Source organism: Acyrthosiphon pisum, chromosome A2 (genome assembly GCF_005508785.2).
Source record: "Acyrthosiphon pisum isolate AL4f chromosome A2, pea_aphid_22Mar2018_4r6ur, whole genome shotgun sequence".
In the NCBI taxonomy this organism is placed as follows: domain Eukaryota; kingdom Metazoa; phylum Arthropoda; class Insecta; order Hemiptera; family Aphididae; genus Acyrthosiphon; species Acyrthosiphon pisum.
Window position 1 is genome coordinate 96,886,389 of NC_042495.1, and position 14,678 is coordinate 96,901,066.

General features: G+C 28.4%; 3 protein-coding genes across 3 annotated transcripts in view; 1 reads left to right on the plus strand and 2 right to left on the minus strand.

The window, feature by feature from the left end:
* The window catches only part of LOC103308141, an 11,194-nt gene extending 9,802 nt beyond the window's left edge, over positions 1-1,392 (plus strand). Inside the window, exon 2 of the mRNA XM_008181034.2 lies at positions 4-1,392. The gene's annotated coding sequence lies outside the window, so the exon portion shown is untranslated. The remainder of the gene's footprint in view (positions 1-3) is intronic.
* Positions 1-4,546, minus strand: part of LOC100166358 (chorion peroxidase-like) — a 31,038-nt gene extending 26,492 nt beyond the window's left edge. Inside the window, exon 1 of the mRNA XM_003241868.4 lies at positions 4,268-4,546. The gene's annotated coding sequence lies outside the window, so the exon portion shown is untranslated. The remainder of the gene's footprint in view (positions 1-4,267) is intronic.
* Positions 4,547-6,147: 1,601 nt separating this feature from the next.
* The window catches only part of LOC100166526 (chorion peroxidase), a 17,444-nt gene continuing 8,913 nt past the window's right edge, over positions 6,148-14,678 (minus strand). Inside the window, exons 7-15 of the mRNA XM_001949252.5 lie at positions 11,788-11,866; positions 11,452-11,597; positions 11,068-11,309; positions 10,476-10,608; positions 10,148-10,385; positions 7,723-7,815; positions 7,494-7,663; positions 7,160-7,268; positions 6,148-6,853 (exon numbers count right to left, since the gene is read on the minus strand). Of these exons, the coding sequence (XP_001949287.2) occupies positions 6,775-6,853; positions 7,160-7,268; positions 7,494-7,663; positions 7,723-7,815; positions 10,148-10,385; positions 10,476-10,608; positions 11,068-11,309; positions 11,452-11,597; positions 11,788-11,866 (1,289 nt within the window). The 3' untranslated portion in view covers positions 6,148-6,774. The remainder of the gene's footprint in view (positions 6,854-7,159; positions 7,269-7,493; positions 7,664-7,722; positions 7,816-10,147; positions 10,386-10,475; positions 10,609-11,067; positions 11,310-11,451; positions 11,598-11,787; positions 11,867-14,678) is intronic.

Below are 14,678 nucleotides of genomic sequence, written 5' to 3' on the forward strand. Positions count from 1 at the left end.
CAGGTCGTCGGAATCCACATCCAACAGGTGTCTCCACTGTGGGCAGGCTGTCCGGGTCAACAAGACTTCAATAGTTTTAAGTTTAGTTATTAAGGTTAGCCGACTCATGTGAGCTCCGTGGTCATTGCACATGTCCTAACCGACTACGGAGACCCCCCCCCCAATAACTAAATTCTATCATCTTGTTTCCCTCAACACCATCACGTCCCTTTCCTAATCAAACGTCATCGTTGTCGTCGTGTATGTTAAGTTGCCTACCCACTTTATAAAAGGCGACATAAACAAACATAATTTACTAATCACTTTTTTTGGTCTCGATTAATCATCGAGTGGTCCTTCGGGAATTTACTACGTCAGCTGTCCTGGCGTACACAAAAGCCATTTTACGGGCATAATGACAGACATTTAAGATTAATATCTGAATCATAGCGCAAAATTATTATTAATTACACATATTTTACTTTTACCGTTAATAACATAATATTTATTTCTTAGTAATTTAATAAGTTTCTAATATTTTTTTACAAATTACCGATACATCGATATTTTTATGTTGCATTGTTGTCTATGTTTTAATCTGTAAGCACATTTCAACCGTTATAAGTACCACGATTTTGGCTCACCCACACATTTACTAACATCCTCATCAGAACGACATTATAATGATTATTATGATTCTAATCATGCGGGATTTTATTTGAATATCATGGACACGAATCATTTTAATCGCTTATATAACTTAAGTTCCTTTACACTTTTATAATGTCATGGGGATTTATCCTACAAAAAGTGGTGCCGAAATGCTGAACTCGATCATACAATCGTTAATTACACCTACGTAGGTATGAGGAGGATCCTGGTAAATGGTTACATCGAAGTTCAAGGTAAAGATGGGTGTGTGGATCATTGAAGATAACTCCATATTGTAATTACACATACCCGCACGGCCTCACATATTTAAATATATAAATATGCTGCGGTTTATAATGCGAAATGTTTAGTATGGCTAAAATTAACTTGGCGTTGGTTTTAAAAATAATAAAATTAAACTGAAAAATACCAACTAAAACATACTCCGCATTATCCTTAAAATATTAGTGACACATAAATTATAATGAATAAACAAATCGTAAGTATAGGTACATATCCTGTAACGGTTGTAACTGTTACGCTGCGACTGTCCTGACCGCATCATGAATGTTTAATAACTAATATTTATAATTATTATTACGTATTTTAAAATGAAACACCTGTACAAGATTAGCAATACGATAGATCATTTTATTTCGATCGCTTACCTATTTTATAACATCAATTATAATATTATGGTCCTATTGTTTTATTTTTATTTTTAATATCGTACGTATGAGCACAGGCGCAAATAGCGTTTGGGATTTGGGGAGGGGGGGGCTAAACCCTTATTTTGATAATTTTGAATAAGCTCAAAACAAAATGTAAGAAATATTTGGGGGGGGGCTATGGACATTTTTGGGAGGGCTTAGCCCCTAAAGCTCCCCCTATTTGCGCCTATACGTATGAGTATAGTAATTAATGATTAATATGTCTACAGATACTAACATAGATAACAGAAGTTATAGTGTTTAAGTAAGGTTAATAATTTGAATTCCATTAATAAAACACTGCACACAACTGCACACAATGCATAATACAAATAACAAAAAATCTAATGCAAAAATATCAGTGTTTAAAAATTTCGAATCAATTGTAAAGTATATGACATATATAGTATATACTAAATAATATATTAATATTATACTAGGTATATAATATACCTACCATAAATTTATTAGAAAATTATTATTAAAATATTTTTTAACTATTATGCGTATTGTATAGTTTAACACCAAGATTTATAATACATTAATACGGGTTTCAAAATATAATAAATAATGGAATATGAATATATATCTGAATCAGTGGTGGGAGGGGTAAATTTAGTTGGTAAGTAAAACATTTCACAAAATGAATTTTTAATTAACTTCAATGTCACTACTGAGTACTGACTAATAATATTGTAATGATGAATTAAAAATGTTTAAAGAGAACTGTATTTAAATTTTAAGTGTTAAACTTTATGAACTAACGAATAAAATCAAAAATAAATAAAACTAAGAGGTTGTTAATTTTCAAAATAACGAATTAATTAACCATTACATAGCAGAGAACACTATACCAATATAACAGACAATAATATTTAAATAATTTTATTCTTAAAACTATCTGTTAAACAATGATATAATACCTAACTATAGGTAGTATGTGTTGCCCTTACCATATTGTCCAATCAATTTTTATTTTAATAACTCACATTAAATATGTGTTGTTGTAGATCTTATATTATAGTTATTATAAATAGTTATTAACATACCAAAAGCTTTACAAGGATAAAATTACACAATCTGCAAAACATGTAAAGTTAATATAATTATAAGAATATGCCTGTATAGACAGTACCGTGTACCAGAAATAACCATTATTCAACATTTTAATTTAATTTTCAACTACAATAATACAATATTGTTAAGATAAATGTAGGTAATTGATCATCTGTAGAGAAAGTATAGGCACCAATAAAAATAAAATAATTTTCCTATTATATATACTGAGTATAAATAATCACGCAGTAATGGTGAATTATGTTTTTCTAGTATACCTTTTATCGCAGTTTCTTTGATAAACTTAAATGTTTATTAAAAAGTATTACAATCTGTTGGAAAAAAAATAATGATAAAAGTAAATAAGAATAAAGAAAAATATAATGATACGAATAATAAACTTTTAGAAGTAAACCATCCATTAATTATAATTTATAACGACACTTTACTTTCAGTTTATTAATAATTTTCTAAAACTGGTCACGACTCATGACGCCAATTGGCAATAATTATGCTTAAACCTATAGCAGGAATTGCCTGGGAAACATGCTGATAGGACACGATGTGATGATGACAAGTCCTTACTTCCTTCTGTACTGCATTAGAGAAAGACCATTATGAAGCATGACATTCGAGAATCGAGAATAAAATGTGGAAGTGCAGTTTCTGTGTAATATAATATCTTAACCATTGTGAATTTTATTTATTTTTTATTTTTATTTAATCAGATAATTCGACTTAAGTATGATATGCAACTTTAAAAATCGATTCCTAATACGAGTTTACGAGGGTAAATGGTTCATAAGTATATAATAATATTATACAATATTGTATAAATACATATACATATATAAAATAAAGGTACTCGTCCAAAATATTTTCGTCTCGTAAATATATTTTTATCTACCATTTTATGTTGGTTTAGTAATTAGTATGATAAATGCAGTATTTCTACTGCATTACACGGTACATGTTTGTACTCAGTTGGTAATAAACCGCATATTTTTAAAAAATTGCGCACATATTTTCGTTTTGAATTATGTATCGATATAAATAACACATAGTTGACAAACTCGTAATAATAAATAATAATTAATAATTAATAAATAAATCACAATAAAACCACATACTACAATCGTCACGACTCACAAACACACAATTAATTTGTTTTTTTTTAAAAACCTGTGATAAATTATAAAGAGGTATAAATATAATAAAATTAGGGATTTCGATAAAAGCTTAATCTTAATTGAAAAATGATAAAGTATATGATACAATATTTGCGGTAGATATCATTTTAAAAGTATTAAACTATCATAAAATTACGGTAAATTAAATATTTACGGTAGATAGCATATTATATTGGACGAGTACCAATATAAATAAAATTATTAAATGAAATGTTTAAAACCTAAATCATATAGAGATTTTTTTGCGAAAAATTAACGAATAAGATAAATAAAAATACAAAATAAAATTTTTTATGGAGTATCCACACATACAAGACAAGTCACTAACTAATTTTTATACAATTATTTTAATTCGATAGTATACACTTACGCAAGTTAACAATCTGTACCGTCGAATAAGCACTTAAAACTAGTGTAATATATCGATAGCGTATGTAATATTTAAAAATAATTAGCATGTGAACTAAATAAACTTATATTTTAATCAATTATATAAAACACTTCCTATTTCATAAATTCTATCGGATCAATCGAAGCAAGAACTTTTTTAGTAATGCCCTTCATCAACTTATTCTTTCTGATTTTATTTTTAATATTTTCGCATAAGACATTAAAAATTATTAGTATAACGTGAAATTCTTAATATTATACTATTTATATAAAATTATTGCCAAAACTTACCTGTCCATCAAATTTTTAACAAAATATATCGCACAACAAACACGCACCGTAGTTGTCTGTTGCGTTTCAGATACACGTGTGCGCGGACAAAGAAACAATCTCAAAGACCAACATCTTTCCCACGAAAATCTTCCACCACCTGTTTTTCAATACGACAAAATAATATTTACCTTTCACTATTAGCCAACCACAACTAGGAAAATGTATGACATAAAATCAATAGTGTGCATAACCCGAGAGAAAATTTACAATCCAAATTGTATTATTAAAATTAGTATACCTTTTTAAATTATAAATTATACTATATTAGTTATATTCAAGATTACTATCTGCTATTAATTTAAATCGTTACTGCAATCCTATAATATAATTTCCATTACTCGTATAATTAGTTTTATTAATTCAATTATAACAATACAGAATACATTATATCGTATATTGCGATAATGCTGAGGGTAACATTATAGTTTGAATATTCACTATGTACAGAAATATAAATTTGTTTTTGATGAAACATCAAAGAAGTAGTACAATTCAATAAATACAATGGTTGAATATGATGTTAGAAAATTAAATTATTCCTCGTTGAGAACTTCAATTATTAAGTACTCGTTTCGTTGGAATAATATGATGTCAATTATTTTCTGAATGATACAAGTTGTATAATACGATTCAATTAGCCATCCATGGTGAACATTTTTACGCTATTTGCATTATATTATAATTTGTTATATTTTCTATTAAAACATTTAAAAGGCCAAAAATTGTCGCCAATTAAATTGTATGCGTTTATTGGCTCCGTAGACTCGAAGAGTTCAGTCAATAACCGTTTCGGTATTTGCATTTTGGTTTAATGATATCAATAATCAGGTTTATAATAAATATAATGCACTTGTCTATATAGAAGTAAACGTAAACAATACTCCATACTCGTGCAAAGTATTGATAGTTTTGTGTTTTTTTTTATTATCATTCGTCATACAAAATATTATTATTAATATTTGAATAAAACTGCTTAAATGAGCTATATTTAAAATTGGTATCATAATATCATCTAAAATAAATACTATAATTTTGCTATGATGTGTTGTAGATTCAAATTTAAATTTAAAAAATCGTTCCACTCAAAATCTAAAAAAATTATTTTTCGAAATTCTGGATACAATGATATCGTGAGTTTATTTTACTGTATTTTATAAGTATTATAGTAGATAACATGACAAATTATATAGGTATCATCACAGTTGTATTAGTTTTGCGCAGTAGATACGCATCTTCTTCACCTCCGGCCAATATCGTAGTTCTCCACTTCTCATTGGTTGATTTTGTTCTATGTTCTATATGTATGTATATGATTGACAGCCAATAAGAAATGGAGAACTACGATATATGCGAAGTAAAGAGCGGGGGATGCGTATCAAAATTCTGTGATAATACCTCTATAATTTGTCATGGTAAATAATATGATTAAATTATGTAAATATTTATTTCCTGTAATAAAATGATGATAACGCGGCGTTCTGGATAGGCTATCTCGCTACACTGATGTCATGGGTCTATTTTTCCGCTCTCTCATAAATTATAACATGAATATCTTAAGTATTGTCAAAATACAAGAGTAGAAATATCAGCAGAGTATGCGGCTAATATAATTGAAATAAACCATTTTAAATTAACTTACTTGTATCGTTTAGGCAGGTTGCGTGTCATCAGATCCTATTTGAACTTTTATTTAAGACATTTGAAGTGACTGATTTACCTTGAATATAAAGGTCATATTTTTAGATACAAAATTTCGTTATTTTATTATAATAATATAATATAAAGATACTAAGCAATGTTGTCTTATTAAGTCATCACTCATCAGCAATATAATTGTGTACGTTTCATTTTTAGTATATTTTAGCTTAAAAAAAAATATCGAATGAAAATAATAAATATCAATTATTACATAATTTATTAAAATACATACATTTTTTACTTTTGTATTATTAATTTATTACCTACTATTTAATTGTTTTTGGTTCTTTTTTTCATTTGTACACGGTAAAATATACACAGTAATATAATCTGCAATAAATAATCAATTTAAATAAAATATTTATCAAATATAATTGTAAGAAAACAATTGTACAAAAATAAAAATTGGCATTTATACTTCACACTTTAATTGGTTAACATTGGGTGAAAAAAAAACAAGGAACTCGAATGTTAAACATTTATTAAAAATACTAATATTCAGTACTTTTTAAATGAAATAGTGCTCGAATTTAATTAAATTAAAATGAAATATTGGATTTAACACTTATTTATGTAATAAAAAAAATAACAACAAAATTATAGTAAAAAAATAGAATGTTCGTGTGTTTTTAAAATTACCAATTATACAGTAAAATATAATCACTGTAATCTGTCGTCAATTTTTTAAAGTCAATCATTACAATATTATGCCATTCTATAAATATTATAATGAGTGGTATTTGATCAGAAATGAACGAACTCATGTTTCACGACGTCGGAAAATCAGCCCATTTGTTCAAATTTAACGATGGAATAATTCCACTGCGGCATGGTACTCGAGGGTTTCTAAACAAAAAAAAATGTTTTCAAGTTAACCGAGACGTTTGTTATTTCGTGTGTATAGTATACATGCATTCATTACATGCTATTCATCGAATATTTTTCAATAAATCGATCATCTAAAAGCTAAAAAACTAATTGCATTAGTGCATTATATTAACTTATATGTTTAGAACTTTAAACAATAATCATAATGTGCAATGAACACCAGTTACCTATACACAGAGAATAGAAGTATTTTTTTATAAAACTGTAGTTTTACAGTCATCTTATAATATATACTAACTAATGTATAGTACACGCATTTCTTACATTTCATGATCGGGGAGAACGATTGGCCACAACTGAATGGTGTCGATCAAATCGGTATTGTCACACAACACTCGAGCTAATCTAGTTTTTCGGATTTCACGAAGTTGATCTAAATTATAAAATCGTATTTTTAATGATTATTTTTAAGACTCTTAGGGCCAGTTACACCGTCTACGGTTAAACTTCGATTAAGCTTAATCAGCTGATAACAGATATTTAACCGGGCAAATTCGGCCGATTAAACTCCGGTTAACTTTAATCAGAGACGGTGCAACTGGCCCTTAGTGAATGATAATATATTTTAATAGGTATATAGATTTTTCTTTTTAAATACCTGGAGTAAATGAAGATGGTTGATTTGGCAGTTCGTACCAAAAACGATCACCTCTTCTGGCATAACTAAATTGAGTAGCTAAAATACAAGAAAATACAGGACCTGCCATGCTTCCGGGTAAAGGTTTTTCGGATACACCACCTGACCATAAATCTACATCTTCTGGAGAACTGTAAGAGCAAAATTAATTTAATAAATTATAATATTAAACTATTGGATTCTTACTTACTCGTATATGGTCGAGTATCGGTGAATAGTGGAGTTGGGCATGTCTCCGGATAAACTTTGGAATAAGTCAGACGCTGGTAGGCCACAGAATTTTCTAACACAAACATATAATTAAGTACATTAATTCAAAACAATTATTCCACAATGGTTAAAAGCTTTAAAAAAGAACCGAACACGTCACTCTACTGTCTCTGCTGTATATGATAGTTTACGAATGTATACCTCGTCATTGAGAAGGTTGCTTTATTGGATATTATGTGTAATTTGAATTTAATAATAAATCATTGCATAAAAAAAAAGGTTCTAAGCGGAGAATATAAACTCTACTTCTAAAGATATTTTATGATTTATTTATGTATCTATTAGGTAGTTACATAATAAAGTAGCTAAGTTTAACCTTGAACTAATTTGTGACAAAAGCTTAGCATGTATTATACTATTATATAATAATAATAAATTATTGTAATATATTATTATACATTATTGTAATTAACTACGATTCAATAACGACGCACCTTAGAACGTTGTAAATAATATGTTCTTGGAATAAATTGCATAAAATTAGTCTAAATATTAAAAAAAAACTGATTTGTATGTAAAACTAATTAACATAGTCGCAATTTCAGTTTTTGACTTGTAGGGGATTGACATATTTAAATGAAACAGTCCCGTAGAGAGGGCTTTATCAGGAACTATTATAACAAATAAAACACTAGTTGAATAGTGTGAAAATACCTATGAAAAATAAATGCAGACCTGATACAGATACATTAGTTTTCTATTTTTATTTAAAAACAATTAAGTTTGGAAATGTTTGCATTTTTAAGTTTTAAAGTACACGCAATGTCTCGAGTCTTTTGAGCAAATCTTTTTGTAATTTCAACATAACGCTTTTTGAAAATTTGACATAATAAACCAGGAGGGGACGATACGAGATAGCGAAAGGGTGCTGATATGCAAAGTGTTTGGCCACTGGTCACCACTACAACGTTCTCACGACCGGTCCCGCGGGTTGATGAGTGTCACGGGTGCGTGACGACCTTGCCCGGCCCGCGAGGCCAGACAGAGACGGCTGCGGAAGCGATGGTTGACGGTGACGACTCTGACAACGGACGGCGGAGACCAATATACACGGAGCGAGTATAGCGAGATTTGGTGATGCGGAATCTGTGGTGACCGCGGACATGTGACCCAGCCGATGTGACATTACTGTGGGACGAAAAGGTGATAGTCAGCAGACCACAGCACGACGCACCGCGATCGTAAACCAAGGCCATATATGAGGGGGGTCCAGGAGGTCTAGACCCCCCCCCCCGAAATGTCTTCAATATGTCTTATTTTCAACTAAATATCAAAATTTAAATTCAATAAAATTACAATATACATGTTTTGGACCTCCCCTCACCCGAAATAAATTTCTGGATACGGCCTTGTCGTCAACTATCGAAAATTTCCACCCAGACGTTGTCCCTTCAGCCACGTCTTCGTCTAATGACCGCCACAGTGAAGTCGCGAGACGCCAGACCCTGAAATGGTTAAGTTTCCGCGGGTCCGGTGCCCTTGTTCCTAGCACATATATCTCTACCACTCACCCCGTGCCAGTCGTGGTCATCGTTGTTACCGTCGGCACTTCTAATTGCCGTGTCGTGTCGCTCCCCACACAGCATTTGGGAAATGATAATATTTTGTGAATATTTTGGGAGTGCTTGAATAATGAATATTTGACTAATAATATGTATAAATATTTATTCTCATAAAATAATAAAATATGCACAAAATGTTGAATTAATATTTTTATAATGTTTCCATGAAAATGTTTTTTAAAAAAATATGATTAAAATGTTTTGTTAATGTTTTTTACAAAATATTTTTCAAAAGTGAACTTCCTGGCTTCTTCTTTATATTGTAAACCTACTAGGTATATAGTCATATTATATATGACATATATATACGACAAACAATCTTTTACTTAAAATGTACCTAATGTACGACATATTAAAGTTGGAAAGTACGTTATTGTTAGTACCGATTATAAATAAATCGATAAATAATTTACAAATAGATTATTTAAACTTTTACATACATAACTGTTACAACTTATAATAAGTATACCTACCTAAAATTAGAGTTTACCTAACATCCAGCTTACATTAAATTTTAGTTTTTAGATTTGAATTGATTTAACATTTTTATACTATCCCCTTAGAATCTAAAACAATGAATAAAAACAAACATTATTCTGTTTAGAAATATTTGTCAGCGAAAAATATATTGAGTAATTGAGTTATTATATATAGGAACTACCACCGACCTAATAATCAAATATTTTATATTGAAAAACTTTTAGGAAGCATAAATCAAAGTTATTTTGAAATAATTATAGTGTAAATGTCCTCTTCTTCCACTTTAGTTATGTGATCACTTACCTGTATTCCATAAACCCTGGTAATCCAAAATCTCTGCCTCTTTGGATATTAAATGATACTAAATCCACTCCAAACCTCATACCCGGTTTCTTCAACAACATGTTCGTAACCTCTTGTGTTACCGAATCGTCCATAGCCTGAGCAACTTGATTAGTCAATCCCATTATATACTCATCGAGAACTCCAGCTCTATACAAATCATATGGACGGCGGATAAGATCGGACAATTTTTTAGAAGCTAAATGAATATGAACATGAATTAAAAATTGTTTAATGGTTTTTTTATATTATAATGTACACATATATTTATAAATTTATTCTAATTTACCAATAAATTTGTGAGCTTTGCTCCATCTTTCAATCGAAGTGGGCAAAAATGTGTGACCAATTCTGAGAGCTGCTGCAGAGAATTCGGAGAGGATGTTGGGGTTAACATTCGAGTCATATCCGTCCCAATAGCCCTAAATAAAAGTGTATATTAACATTTGCTTAAAAAATGTAGGTACATTGTTTTATAAGTACTAATATTATTATAATAACAATTAAAATTTAATAAGTTACCGGTAACCAGTACCACACAGGAAAACATAAACATTATAAAATGTAAAACTACATATTATTATAATAATTTAACTAGATAATAAACATTTGAAACAAAATCTAATCTAATATTAAAATATATAACTAAGTACTCCGAACTACGTTGCTGAGCTAAAATGCTATAATCTATACTGTAGGAAAATAAACTGTCTTCTTCAATAATATTGTTTTAAATATGTATAGTATACATTGTATACTTTTAGTTTTATTTAAAATGTGTTTCAAAGTGATAAAGAGTTATTATTTATAAGTTAAAATTAACCCTGTATCATTAGATATTTTATTTTTTTATCATTACTCTTATAAAATATTTAAATTACTTCTTTTTGTAATAGCAGTCCGAATTTTTCCATCACTCCTTTTCCAAGCAATGTTGGCAAAAACTCATTATAAGTTATGTGCTGAATTTCTGCTATAACGAGACGTCTTGCTTCTTGAAAAATAGTTTCATCATCCCAATGTGGATTGATTTTACCAAATTCTTTTGCTATTCTATTATGTTCTCTTGCCCATATAATATGCATAGTTGCAAGTACGAGTTGTTCATTTACTCGAACTTCTCCTGCAAATCAAATTGTTTTATGTATTAGGTGGGTAGATACTTAACTATTGTGAATGTGGCAATGTAAAATAATTAAATATAAATTAATTTCGAACAATTTTAAGTTACAAATTAATTTCATAAATATAAAATAATATAATACCAGCATCAAAACAATATTGCGAACGGTTCACTCTAGTACATCCTTCGTCGGGATCTTTAAGTCTCAAAGGCAACAAATCCTTTAGTCCGTGATCGATAAACGCTGGGTTCATGCGAAGTAAACCAGCATAACCAGTTCTTAAATGTCTATACGTAATCAAATATTATGCAGTTGAAATATTTTGCAATAATAATCAAAGATTCAATACATTTTTGCAATATAATATTATACCCAATGTTACATTAGTTTTTTGTAATAAAATAAAATAATATCAACTAATTTTACCTTACAGTAAAAAAAAAACGTAGACATCAACATTTCTAACTTTTTAAATACCTGGCATAATCTTCAGTTACGCTGTAAACCGTATTTGCATCAATTACACCCGTCAGCGTGTTGAATGGTACTCTTGAACCTAAAATAATAATGTGTAATTATAATGTGTTAACAAACAAAATTATGTAAGAAAAGTAGTTATTAATTCAAAAAAACTTTCTAAAACACAACAATAATATTTATTATTATGTTATTTTTGTGTTCCTTGTGAATGTATGTACCTACATGATACCGTCGTCCGTCAATGATGTAAATTAGGTAATAAAGTAAATGCCTAGCTAATATCATAAATATTCCAAACATCAGTAGTCGATATCGTCAATGCCTAGGCATTAACTGACAACATACTATATAGGCAAGGTTGTAAAATTCAAATATTTTGTTAACACATTTACAAATATGACTAAGAAATTACTTAAATTAGACAAACTGATAGAGAATGTTTATAATTTGGGTCAGAAATTTAATAATGCGTATAAGATAAGTTATACATTTTTTATTACATAGATAAAATAAATAAATTGAATCATTTATTTTCACAATTTGATGTACCGTGACACTTTGAAGGTAGGTACTATAGGTAGATACTAGATACATGGTATGCAATGTGCTAGTAGGCATGCGTGTCGCGTGTGTACAAATATTATAATTTTATTAATATAATTATTAATTAATTATTATAACAAATAAGTTTAGTAAGTAAATTTATTATAATCGCGATTTATATTGTAAACCTACTAGGTATATTATAGTCATATATATGACATATAATATATACGACAGACTATCTTTTACTTAAAATGTACCTAATGTACGACATATTAAAGTTGGAAAGTACATTATTGTTAGTATCGATTATAAATAAATCGATAAATAATTTACAAATAGATAATTTAAACTTTTACATACATAACTGTTACAACTTATAATAAGTATACCTACCTAAAATTAGAGTTTACCTAACATCCAGCTTACATTAAATTTTAGTTTTTAGATTTGAATTGATTTAACATTTTTATGATATATGTCTGAAAAAGCCCGGAGTTATCGTCATTACTAGGCTTAGGGACTTCTAGCTCTAAAAAATACCAAAACATGCATGCAAATAAGCACCAAAAAATGACCAAATATGCTCTAAAATATGCACCTAAAAAAACCGTTTATGCACGAAGATATGTCCAAAAAAATGAAGTATAACAAATATGTGGTAAAATTAAATATTTGTTTTATTAGAATTTATATTATCTATCACTATATTAGAATATTATTGCTTGAATTTATAATGATTTAATAAATTGAATTTTTAAAAGGTAATTGGTTTAGATTTTATTGTTCTTCCGTGTCTTCCGATCCTAAAGTAAGAACAAAACAATGTTTAAATAATTAAATGTTTTAGTTCCTATTTTTTTATTAATTTCTTTACCTTGAAAATTACACGGCACAAAGAGATATTTCCTGATGTTTTCAAACGTGAATCTACGACAATTACTTGACAGTAAATTTTTATACACGAAAAACTTCTTTCGACATCTACAGACGACATTGGAACATATACATAAAATAAACTAAATCATTACTTGTCAAGTCCTCCTTCCATATCTTCAACTTCGCCGCTCAAAATTTTTGAAATTTTTAATAAAGCTTTATAACCATGATTTTTGTCTAAAACCTCATTTAACTTCTGTACAATTGCTTTGCTTTTTGTACATGTTAAGTCAACAATTTTATTTTTCGCATATTCGACAGTTTTTAATGAATTGGATAATTTTATTCCTTTCTTTTCCAAAAATGTTATGGATTTAGGTAAATATCCGAAATTTAATTTAATAAATGCCAAGTTACACTTTTATTCTTTTCCAAATACCTACTTTTTTCACAAAAAATTGTGAAAATATGCAAAATATGCAAAATAAGCATATTAATTTTAAAATAAGTACTTTCCTGCAAAATCTATCAAATATGCAAAAATATGCACATTAAAATTTTAGATCTGACATCATGGCACAGAGAAATGAATTTATTTCGCACTCTGCTATTTTTAACAATAATTAATAAAAGTATGCAAATGCTAGAAGTTCCTAAGCCTAGTCATTACCTAGGAAATATTACTAAATACATCATTGCCTGAAAATAATGGACATTAGCGTTATTTCCTAGTCAATATCGTAGGCAATAAATATCGTATACTGTCTAATTTGATCGGAAATATCATTATTGACTAGTCATTAACGTTAATTTCTTAATTTACGTCTTTGACGGTAACATACATAGGTATATTATGTTTTAATACTTATCTGAAGTTAACTTATAAAAATGTCATAGCGGTGTTTTGAATTATTTTTAAAATAATATTCAAATAAATGTATATACCTACATATTATATTATAATATATAGGTACGTATGATTAAACAATTTATAATATTTAGTAAGTAACAACTTATTACCAGGGCTCATAAGCATTTATAATTATAAGTTATTACTTATAAGTAGAGCGCGGATTCCTATGCAATTGCATATTTTTTTCCTTTTAATATTTTTGGATTTTTGTCAGTTATCTCCACGAATCATCATAATTTGAAGGTAATGGTGAAATTTTTTTTTGCATATTTCTGCATATTTAAAGGTTATTGCATATTTTTGCATATTTTGGCAAAATTCAAAATGTATTGCATATTGAAGCGAAAATTTAAAAAAATGTATAAAATAATATTTTGTCAAGTAGAAAAATTAAAACTAAATTTTATAGTCACTAAATAATAATTTATACATATTATATTTATTTATAACATTATAGATAAATAAATAATAGATTACGACATAACTTAATCGCTTTTGCTGTGTCAGTCGGTTATCGACATACCACTGGGCACTCGGTTACATCGTTTGTCGT